Here is a 12,363-nt window from a genome sequence, read left to right on the forward strand (position 1 = left end):
ATGAAGTCGAGATAAAGAAAAAAAGTGAAGCGTTGATTGAAAAAAAAAAACCCAAAACAAATCGATCAGGGACAATAACTGGCAGCTTCGCTAAGTGCGGTAGGTAAACAAAGATACATCTTAGTCTTAGAGTGAGAGGTTGGGAACAGTTCAACTCACCTCAAGCGGGGAGAGAAGAAGGAGGAGAATGATTTTGTAAAAGGACCTTAAAAAAACAACAACCTCGGGGAAGGACATCAAACCCATCATGTTCCTCGAATCAATGATGTGATTATTTTTATCTCCCTGCTCCCCTCCTGCTGAAAACCTCATTGGTGTTCTGTTTGCTGTCTGCTTGGGCTGGGTAAACCTTGTTAAGGTCAGGCCACAGGTTAGACACCTGCAGGCTCCCTGCTGGTGACTGAAAGCCGGCTACCTGGCTCCAGGAGGCAGCGGTCGGCGTATTACATTACATCAAGACAAACAAAGAGGTCATGACCTCACGCCTCAACCGCATAGCCGTTCATTCAGTCCTGTTTTGACAGCATTAAAGGATGCAACAGGAAATCAATCTGCTCAAATTCAGTCAGTAACTTTGCCTGTTTGTCAACAAATGCTTTATAAATGTAGCATTAAACATTATGGGAGCGTTGGCCTTTACATCTACCCTGAGGTTCTGATAAGAATGCAGAAAGCAGCTCAAAGACGACGTGGATTATTTGGCTTCCTTACGTGTGCAGCCGCTCATGCCTTCGGTGACGATGGCGCGGAAGTTCCAGAAGCCCGGCTCGCAGCGGTCACATTTCTGCCCGCCGGCGCCCGGCTTACAGGAGCACTGCCCGCTGGTCGGGTCGCAGGTGCCCTTGTAGGAGCCGTGGACGTTACACTGACACGTACCTGTGGAAAATTCAACAACATCTGTGATTCTTAAGCTCTTCAAATCCTTTCTACAACATGGATTGGTTGTGTTGGGGGTGGAAAATCTACGCTTTTATCTAAATCTTCAGGATCTCAAAGACTACGGCCTGATGCAACATTTTCATTCCACATCTCCACCATATCAAGAGTCAAAATCATCAGAAGATTTGCTTTTTTTTTTTTCCGTTGGTAAAGACTGGCATTATCATAATTATTCCCTGGATTAAGATGAAACGCTTCCAGCTCTGTAGCTCTGCTTGTAATCTTGCAGAAACTTCAACAGCAGTGAAGGTCAGTTAAGCCTGATAGCATCTGGAATTCAGTAGGCGGAGCCTGGAAGGGGTACATGGACTTACTGGGACATCCAGCCTGCCCGACCCCTAAAGCGGCGGTGGCGTTGTCGGAGCAGCAGCCGTACGGAGAGAGGCTGCAGTGCTGCGGCGCTGTCAGCTCAGTCGGAGGTGCGGGAGGATTCTCTGAGGGGAAGATGGCACAAAGGAGAGAAGAAAGGGACCTGAATACACACGGAATTGGTCAGGTTTGGATCGGTTGGACTTTAGACAACACAATTGGAGCAGCTTTTTTTTTTTCATACAGTGAGACAGAATTGATCCCTCTGGTGAAAACAAGCAAAGACTCTTCTGAATTTGCAGCAGCTGACATTTACCACCTACCACACTGCATGTTCTCTTCATTTGTTCCTGTCTTTCTGAAAACCTACAGCTTATATATATATATATAAAAAAAACACAAACTACTTTATGCATAGGAACGTGCCAAGCTGCTTCTGCCTGTGCAGAAAGCTCTTTTGTCACCAGCCGCCAAACTGCTGTGGCAGAGCTACATTCAACCAGATAGAAACAAGCGTGTCCCTGAAATTGGCCTCTTTTTCGTAGCTGGAAGTGAACAGCAAACACAATAGGAGGAGAAAAATAAAAGGGGGGGGGGGGGGATTGTTTAATAGCCAAGGCAAGAAAAAGCTCATTGTTCAAAGCTTTTGAGTGAAAAGTTAAGTTGTAGATGAAAAAAAAAGAGAGCTCTCTCTTCAGTCCGCTCTTTCTCTCTCTATTCCCCAACCAATCTCCCTTTCTTATGTTGCTAATTTGGAGTTTGGAGGCTGGAGATACCGGGCCATAAATCACACTGTTACTGGTGTGGATATGAGCCACAGCCTAATGGTGATGACTCGGCTCGCTCCTTTTTTCCAGCGCTTTCCCACTCCAGAGATGGGCTCTGGACACAGTTCATTTAAGTCGCCACTTTCCAACGCTGCATTGGGCTATCTGCACCAAGCCTATTAGGACAAGGAGAACTTTTAATTTCATATGTTCTTCCACCCTTTCCTCGGTTTCTTTGCCCTCCAGTAGCTGTTGCCAGGCACATTGCTGCTCACTTTGACGTGCAATAGTACATTTCATATTTCTGAACGGTATTATCCTTCTTTTTTTTTGCAATAATAGTATTTTTACGGACTTATTATAATTTCCACTAATTTCGACTAAGTCTTGCGCCATATTGAGCTGACAGGTACCACAGAGGAATTATGTGAATCACCTCAGGTCTGTAAACATTATAAATATCCATGTGCTGCACCTTGGAAAAGGGTTTTTAGATCTTATAACTAACTATATCGTATTATAAATGGATTCAGACCAAAAAAATGTGCACATTATTTATGAGCTGGAAGAAAATGATCCATGGATTTCAGAATTTTGGAAAACATAAAATCTGAACAATGTGGCGCGTGTTTATATCTAGCCACTTGTGTAACGTTTAACCACTAGGTGCGCTAGAGCTGGAGGTTCCAGGTTAAGCGTATGAGTCAGATCAGTTTTGTTGCCTCACAATAACTTTTAGCTTAGTTAGCTATCGTTTTTTTAAGAGGGGGCTCACACTGCCGCAAAGCCAAACTCACTTAGTGACGGATTCGACCCTCTAAAGTTACAGAAGCAAGTTTTTGAGAAAAGTCAGGGAGCATGTGCTTTATACTGACCTGAAAATATCATCTAAAATATCAAATTATATTTTTCAACACACATTTCGCTATAATCAGTAGTCGAACTGAGGGGCTGATGAGGGGGAATGGCATCCTCCTTCTTAAAAAAAATCTTAAGAATCATCCCCCTTCTTAAAGCTACAGTGTGTAATAATTACAGGCATATAAAGTCAGAAATTTAATATATTATACATAACTATGTTATTTATCATCACCTATGAGCTCAGCCTTTTAACCATAACATTTGCGTTGCCTTAGAATTCGTTATTTATAATTACATAGGAGCGGGTCTCGCAGCCATGGAGGCTGACATCTTTGCGCTACGGCAAGCGCAGAGGCAACAAACTAGCGATTGCGAGATCTCCCATGACGCTCGAAAATGACTACGGCAAGTTGAGAGAGATGAACTGAGACGGTACTGAACAGTAGATGGCAGTATTATGCCTGAGAAGCGTTTAGTCTGCCTGAAACCAAAGAAGAAGAAGAAGCAGGTATACTGCGCCTCGGTAACAAGAAAGGTGAACAAGGCGGCAGGCGTGAGTGACTTTGCAAACTGTTTGGCACTGTGTGGCCAAACATCAGACGAATGGAGGATCATGCCTACTCTGTATCACAACGAAAAGCGGCGGACACCGAACCCCCGTCATCTAAGAAGCGGAAACACGACGAGAATAAACGCAAGCGTGACAAGAAACGACAAAAAACACGGATCAACATTGGCACGGCATTTACACGATGGAAGTCACTGATGGAGGAAAAAGGTTTTCAAAGTGACGCTCAAGTTGCCAGTTTTCTCTTGGACAGGTAATTAATCCTACACACACAATTGTCTAATATCACTGCAGTTTTTGGAGTACAGGATGCTCAGACCTGTCTAAAACAATAACATGCTGCGTGATGATGCTGTTACTCTCCAGTATACTTATTCAGCAATGTCCCTGACGTTTCACAGGTAATGATTCAGTAATTTTCTGTAAAATAATTTTCTGGATATATACCTCGGTTACTTCTCTGCGGCTCCTTTGGAGATCTTCAAGCCTTTCCTCCTCTGCTCTCACCCCGCTGGCACCCCTCCCTCGCCTGGCCCTAGCTGCACGGCCTCCCTGCCCTCTCCCTCCCTGCCCTCGCCCTCGTCCTCTCCCTCTTCCTTGCCTTGTAACCCCCGTGCCACCAAAATGACTTGGACTCTGTAAACGGGGAATATATATTCTTCCAGCGAACACAATCTCGCTGTTAAACTAATGACTACAATTACTTCGTCTGTTTATATCACCATGCAAAGCAGCTCACCAAAACGTCACAACGATGTAGAAAAAATAACGGGTATATTTATTATCTTAAGTCTACATGAAATCTATACCCTACACAGACTAATGAAATACTATCTGTAAAATTATCTACGTAAACAAACCTCATCACTTGAGAAGGTAGGTGATGTGGACGTCGTGGAAGACATTTTGTCCTGTAACGCTCGCCGTACTGTTGGGGGGGAGAAGCGGTGGGGGGGAGATGTTCATGTTGCTGCGGTCTGCAGTCTGACCGCTAGATGTCGCTGAAAATTACACACTGTAGCTTTAAATGATATGCAATAATATTTCCCTTTCAACATTTGGCGGTCTGTGGGCTTATGAGTAGCCCACAGAGTAGCCTGAGCAAAATAAATAAAATCAAAGTGGCCTATATAGTTAATAGACTATATTAATTAGGCCAAAAAATAAAAAAATCTACCATCCGCCCCTTCTTTTTTTTTTTTAAACTAGACTATTTACTATAATCATGTGCTTCAGGGTTTCTTCTAACCGCTCTTCAAATCTGAACGTTTCACGTTTTGCTCATTTGCTGTTGTGAAGCAGCACAAGTTCATTCAGAGTGGATGGAGAGGATTTAATAAAACATAATTTCTCTAATTCTTTTTTGGTCTTCGATGCTGCCTCTGGCTGTATGTTTAGGCTAACCCTCCAGTCTTTTAAGTGAACCTCCAGTCTTTTATGTGACCAGCATGATTCCTTCCCCAACCTGAGCTGTTGATCATGCAGCTCCTCCAGAGTGACCAGCTTCTGTTAAAGACCTATAATTTTAGGGTGGATCATCCACTAATGTTGGAATGGTGGACTCAAGAGAGTTCCATTTTTATAAAGTTTGGGGCATTGTTTCTTTTGTTTTGTTTTTTAGTAATATCCCCTAACAAACCCTCTCAGAGCATTAAAACATTAACTGTAATTTACTCAGGGGTTTTATAGTAAAGGGGACTGAATACAAATGCATGTTAATCAAAAAAAAGTATTATGTTCTTTTCCCTATTTGAAAGTTAAATTCTGCTTTATTCTTTTGTAAAATCCCAAAATTTAATCACTAAACTTTGTGATTATATCTTAAAAATGTGAAAAAGCTGTATGAATTTCATGCAGAGGCTTTGTAGCTGATAGGAAAGTTAAAACTAGGCTCAAAAAGTTATTTCAAAGCTTAGAGCTACAAAAAAAAAACTTCTTATTCTGGTTTCTGAACTTAAGGTCAAGTTCAAAATTGCCCCTCACATAATTAATGTAGAGGGCAGGGAAAATCCCAAAGATCTGAGTTCATCCATTAGCCAATTGACGAAGAGAAGCCCAAAGGTCCTGTACACATAGAGGGCTGTTCAGAAGAAAGGATTGATTATCCACGGTGGGTAGAGGAGCGTGACAGTCAGCGCCCAAAGGACACCAGCTTAGGAGGAAGAAGAATCCACAGGGATGTGAGTGGAAACACTGGGAGCTTCCTTTATTCTCCCTCTCCTCAGCTCGCTTCATCTTCCTCTCTTTTGGACCCAGGGGGAATCAAACAGGCTGGAATGATCACACGAAATCCCTTAAGTGCCTTTTGCTCCGCTCCTCGGCCTTTACCAGCAAAGGCTCTTCATTTGCCTCAGCCACAGAGAGGAAGGTGGTTAACCTTTGCAGCTCGGCCACTGATCTAACGATCACTTCACCGGGTAAATGCCATTATCGCATGCAAAGTATGGCTGTTTATATTAGCCATAATGGAGTAAAGTGGTATCCTTAGGGATCAGAGGCAAGTTTAATGGTTTATATTGTCAGATTTTCAGGATAGAAAAAAAAGACTCATTACTGCAATCAGCTCCTAACACACACATGCCTGAGAGAAAGATTATAACTGTGCACACCAGCCGGCCTCAGAGGAGCCGTCGGTTTCAGGACGTGAAACACAAACGCTGCTGAAGAAAAAAAAAAAACATAAACCCACGTGAATCAACTTTCCTGGAGCAAAATCACACAGAAAAGGCAAATCACATTCAGAAATTATCTCTGTCAGTTCATTAGCTGTTAGCGACTTGGCTAACAAAGGAGAGACACAACAGAAACGATGTGAGGATTAGAACCCGAGGAGAGACGAAACCTTAACCCCATCGATGGAGGGAATGAGTGGAGTAATGGGATGGCAGCGACAATGAGGAAGCACCTGTGCACTGCAATCGCATTAGGGGTGAGCGGGTAATGCACCGACCTGCACAGGGTCCCTGACTCTGAATCAACAACTGCCTCTTCTCCAAACATCTGGTGTTCTTTAGTTCGCACTCGTTCCTGTAGGTTTTTCCATCAGAGCCGCACACCTGCAAAGAAAACAATTACCGAAAGTGAGATTTTTATGACATGGTGGCTATTTTAATCACAATTTAATGGGTAGCTAAACCCTTTAACTATGCACAGACTGAACACATCAAGCATCTGACTGCATCTAAAAGCATCAGGCTAACCTAGACCAGTAAATCACAAACAGGGATTGAAGTCAAGGCAAAGGTCTGTGGAACAATTGTAGCAACATGAGAGATGATCTCCCTGACTGGTGACCTGAGAAATACGTTGCAGAGCAAAATCTGATTCATATAAAAACTGGAGTGCGCAAAACAAATCAGACTGAAATGATCTTACTAAATGGGTTATGAGAGGCTGCATGGGGAGGACAATATCAAACTGTGTGGGCTGAGGGAATCCCATCAGTAAAATCTCCTGCTTATCATACTTCTTCTGCTGCACGATGTAAGCCACGCCCATTTGATTCCACAATATCAACATCAGGCTCTTAAAGCGTGCGGTCAGGGGGGATAAAGATTAGCCTTTTATTGTGGAAATGGAAGGAGCTAGTGTGATATATATATATATATATCACAAAATCCACGGTTCGGTTCGGTTCACGGTTTCGTGGTCACGGTTTTCGGCTCGGTTCGGTACATGTTTATTGTTGAACCGAAAAAAATAAAATAAAATAAAAATTACAAAAATTCATGAAAAAAATAAAAATTTATGAAATTAATGAAAAGAATCCAAAAAAATGTATGAATTGTAATTATTTTTAATGATCCGCGGAAACCATGGAGCGCTGATGGAGTATGTGGGATTTTGGGGTTAGCATGACAAGTTGGTTGTGTTGCTGTTAGCATAAACAAAACGTGTTGCACAATGCTTGCACACACACTTTTATCCACAACTTTCTTCCTGCCGTCATCGTAGGTCACTATAAATGCAAAGTGGTCCCATACAGCAGACCTATAAATATATATACCCATATGTATATATACATATATACATATATATATATATATATATATATATATATATATATATATACCAACATGTTGCTTGTAATGTTTAGCTACCATATGTTTGTATGTTTTATGACATTTTTCCAAACTTTGTACCATATTTATGTTTGTTATTCATTCAATAAGAATCTTAAGCCCTTACTCTTTTTGATTTTTGACCCATGTTCTGGAAAAAATTGGAACCATGTAATTTTGTGGTACAAAGTTGACTGAAAAAGGTAAGGTTTGTAAGGTTTAAACAAGAGAGAGAGAGACCATGTACTTTTCCTTGCGGTTTTACCTCGTTGTGTGGCACACTTTCACAGCTGAAGTTGCAGATACAGCGTTCATCCTCTTCATCGTCGTTCCATTGGCCACCATGCATGGCACAGCGCTCCTGTTCGCAGCTCTCCACGCCCGACCCAGATGCTCCAGAGCCACATTCTGCAAGTAATCACACCCAACACCACAATATGACTATGATTTATTTTCTTTTTTCCACTAAGCCATCAGGTAGAAATTGATATTTCTTTTTATCACAGATGAACGGTTGCTTAAATTTTCAGAGGATGACAAAGTATGGATATTCATCTTGCAAGTGAAGACACCAAGAACTGCAGCTGAGTCGAAAATAATGATCCACCGCAGCAAGGGTTAGATAGTGACTAAATAAATTAGACATCTCTGCACCACCAATGAGGCGTCCTCTCTTATTTCAATTAAATCAGAAATAAAAAAGGAGGGACTCTCTGGCCTTTAGAGGCGCTTTATGGGTGCCTGCCTACTGATATGAGAATGCAACTAATTGCACAGCGTTCTGTAAAATTTAATTATCTGCCGAGACCTTGGAGAAAGTTGTCACAGCAATTCTTTAACTGTGACCCTGAAAGGTCATTTACAGGGTTTAAAAGCTGAGCTAAAGGAAGAGGGAAGAGCTGCTCATTTGTAGCAACAGTAAAAAATTGAAAGAAAATTCCCATAGATACTTTGTTTTCTGCTACTGTTCTGCATTTTTATTCTTTTAAAAGAGATTAAAATGAGAAAAATAAGCGGTGACACGTCGAAAGCCTGTTGTTTAGGGAATTGGTTTCAGAGAGAAACAAATCGTGCAGACAAAGACAGTGGGAGGGTCCCCTCTTTTGAAGTTACAAACATTTCCTGCAGCGGAGGCCCTTGGGGGAGATTAGGTGAATGTGCGTGAAGGCAGGGGTTTGAAAGCGTGTCAGACGAGGGGAGAGACGCTCATGAGGCAGGCAGAAAGTTCATTCGAGACTAATTTGTTATTCAGAAAAGGAACCAACAGCTCCCAGAAAAGCCTAACGGATTCAAAGGGCTTCTAATCAAGGTGTTCCTTCCTCCTGCCGTCGTCTTGTCTTCTTTTTTGGGCTAATTCCACTCTGTGTACTGATGCTCCACCTCTAATGGCAAAATCAATGTCCTCGTGATGGAAGCAGCTCTTAGCGAAACCCATCTTCTAAAGTAGATTATGGAGAAGGTCACAGAGCCGGGGAGGGGGGGAGGGGGAGGATGAAGGAGCCTTGGTTCCTCTTTGATACGGGTCATCAGCAATGGGATAGGAGAGCTCTTGAGGGGGTCGATATAATGGAGGAGCTCTGACTTCATTACCTGGAGCTAAGGCCCATCGTCCAACAAAACATCAGAACCAGTTTAGGGATTGGTTCTCTCTCCATTCGAAACCCCCATCCCTAATCCTATTACCAAATGACACCATTGTAGGAAGGTATTGATTAGGAGCCACAGTCTTGAGTTTAATAAAACGTTTTGTGGCCAATGGCTCTTAGCCACTGGTGACATTATCTAAAGTATTTCTGGGAGAGGACAGATGAGGAGAATAGGCACTGGTTTGCTTCCTGCGTGTTTACTGTAAGCCAGCTCAGCAAGGCATAACAAAAATAGAGGCAAATGTAAGCTCACCCAATTCACATTCAGCTCAGGCATCCTGGTAGAGCTGAGATAAATAAATGAAAGAGGTAAGACATTAAAACAGAATAAATAAATAAAAGTGAAAGGCGAAGGGGGGTCCTAATTAGCCGTTGTACTTTGATGTGTCCACCACCTGCGCTGCCTATGAACCTTTCAATTAATCCATCCCCAGCTAAGATGGCTGCATCAGCTATTCTCTCTGCGCTGCCCATCCGTTCCTTTTTACTCAATCATGTCAGAAGCCCCAGTCTATTTAGCCGAGAGAGCTCCATTAAGAAGACAGAATTCAGCAGCCGAGGGAAGAAAGGACGTGAATTGCATGAAAATAGCTTCTAGAAAATATAGCAAGAATTTGACAATGAGAATAACAGAAGTGAACCTTGCGGTTGTGTCGTGAAAGGTGTCTGGGACCGAACCAAAAAGAGCAGAACAGGAGTAAATAATTGAAGATGTAGGAGAAAGTCTGGGAGATACACTGAGCTTTTGGTAAACCAGCATTCATGATGGTGCCGCTGCTGGCTTGTGTTATATGAACACCTTGGACTCTATATTCAGTCTTTAAAGCCACTTTGGATTACTGCTTGGTGAATGTAACCATGGAGGCACATTAATAATAACACAGAAATTTAGATCATCTGGTGCATCTGTTCCTCTGGTCCACATGCAAATTGTGTTTCTAATAAATCGTTTTGAGGAGGTTTTTCCTGTTATATATACTGGTAATGGATATTCAGGGATACAAAACCCATTTTAAAAAGCAATTATCAAAACACTACACCCATCTTATCTTGGTCTGGATATGTGTGTCTAAGTTTTAATATCAAAATAACATTAATAGACTTTGAGGGCATTACTACAAATAACAATGAATCACTCTAGCAGCAACAAGCTCATACTGGTTCCCATAAGCGTCGTTAGACCTATTTAAGGGTGGCTTCAGTCACCCTTTCTTTGGCATTAGCCACCCTATAATTATTTTTAAAAAAAATTTTAAATAAAAAAAAAAATATTTTTTTTTCTGTATTTATTTTTTCCTCATATTTTCCCAAAACAAATGCAGTAAAGCACCGAATAAAAGCCATAAAGAAGACAAGTTAATCTGAACAATCATAGGAGTAACTTCCTTAAGGACTGGTGTGGACATGTCCCCACCAATATTTGTTGTATTTGTTGGATGACAAATTTGTACGTATTCTAGATGAACAAACAACATTTTATCTAGAAACTAATGATAGTGAGAATATTGATTCGAGAATTTTATGGGATAGTTATAAAGCTTATCTCAGAGGTGTTATTATCTCATACACAAGTCACAAGAGAAAGGAACGATTAGCAAGGCAGTTAGAGATTGAGAATAATATTAAACAATTGGAAAATCAATTCTACTGTACTAAATCTACAGAAACATTAAATGAGCTTAAAAGCGCTAGGACAGCTCTCCAAAATCTAATAATGCATAAGGCTGAGAAAGATATTCTTTTTGCTAAACAAAGACTTTTTGAATCGGCTAACAAACCTAACCGATATTTGGCTCATCTTGCAAAAAATGTCCCTGCAAAATCTTTTATCACGGCGATTGTTGATTCTAATGGTCAGAGACAAATGGAAAATAGTAAGATAAATGATAGCTTCAAAGAGTTTTACGCTACTTTGTATAGCTCTGAGATTGACATGACAAGCCTGTTATCCGGATTTTTCTTAAATGATGTAACATTTCCCCAACTTTCTGAGGAGCAGGTTAACTTGCTGGATTCTCCCATAACGCAGGTGGAAATAGATAAAGCTATATTTGCACTTCAGTCGGGGAAGAGTCCGGGTGCAGACGGCTTTCCAGTGGAGTTTTTCAAGGTAATGAAGGGAAAATTAGGCAGCTTGCTGCTTAGAATGTTCAACAAATCGTTCGAGGAACTAAAACTACCAGAGACTTTGTACAGAGCTAATATAACACTTATAGCTAAAAAAGATAAAAATCCTGAGTTATGTTCATCCTATAGGCCTATCAGCCTTCTAGGTGTGGATTATAAAATACTCTCAAAAGTTTTAGCTCATAGGTTAGAAAAAGTTTTATGCTCGATTGTAGATGCAGACCAAACGGGTTTTATTAAGGGGAGGAATTCGTATTATAATACAAGACGCCTTTTTAATATTATCCATTACGTCAACTTTTACCAAATTCCAGGGTTGGTTGTTTCTATGGACGCTGAAAAGGCGTTTGATAGGATTGAGTGGGAATATATGTTTGAAATTATGAGAAGATTTGGGTTTGGACCGAATTTTATGAGATGGATTAGAATAATATACAACACTCCAATAGCTTCTGTCTTAACAAATGGTCTGTTGTCTTCTCCCATTCAACTGGGAAGAGGCACAGCTCAAGGTAGTCCACTCTCACCACTCTTGTTTGCTCTGGCCATTGAGCCTCTTGCTATGGCCATTAGACAAAATCCAGATGTTCATGGGGTCAAAATTGGGGAAAAAGAGCACAAAATTCTGCTTTATGCAGATGACGTTCTTCTGACATTGACAAATCCAACTGATTCATTACCCGCTGTGATTAAATGTATTAAGGATTTTGGTCACATATCTGGATATAAAGTGAACTTTGATAAATCTGTTATAATGACCTTGAACAGCTTGGCGGGGGATAGGGAACCTACATATATTAAACCTTTCGGATGGGCCCCATCAGGATTTGTATACTTAGGAATCAAAGTTACACCAACCATTAACCAAGTGTATAAGCAAAATATCGATGGACTGACTCGTGGTTTGTGTGAGATGCTGACAAGATGGAGGGCTCTTCCCATATCATTTTTGGGGAGGATAAATCTTGTTAAGATGGTCATCCTTCCTAAAATAATATATCCCACAGCCATGCTGTTTGTAATTTTGAAATCAGAAGACATTAAGGTTATCAATAAAGCAATGGTAGACTTCATCTGGGCAGGAA

General features: G+C 41.2%; 1 protein-coding gene across 10 annotated transcripts in view; it reads right to left on the reverse strand.

Moving 5' to 3' along the window:
- agrn (agrin) overlaps window positions 1–12,363 on the reverse strand; it is a 454,482-nt gene that overhangs the window by 90,745 nt on the left and 351,374 nt on the right. For all 10 annotated transcript variants that reach the window (XM_038289893.1, XM_038289889.1, XM_038289895.1 and 7 more), the window contains 4 exons: window positions 7,771–7,913; window positions 6,395–6,500; window positions 1,254–1,373; window positions 712–876 (listed from right to left, as the gene is read on the reverse strand). In XM_038289893.1, the coding sequence (XP_038145821.1) occupies window positions 712–876; window positions 1,254–1,373; window positions 6,395–6,500; window positions 7,771–7,913 (534 nt within the window). The remainder of the gene's footprint in view (window positions 1–711; window positions 877–1,253; window positions 1,374–6,394; window positions 6,501–7,770; window positions 7,914–12,363) is intronic.

The sequence above is a fragment of the Cyprinodon tularosa genome, unplaced genomic scaffold, assembly GCF_016077235.1.
Source record: "Cyprinodon tularosa strain WSP-4 unplaced genomic scaffold, ASM1607723v1 ctg273, whole genome shotgun sequence".
NCBI lineage: Eukaryota > Metazoa > Chordata > Actinopteri > Cyprinodontiformes > Cyprinodontidae > Cyprinodon > Cyprinodon tularosa.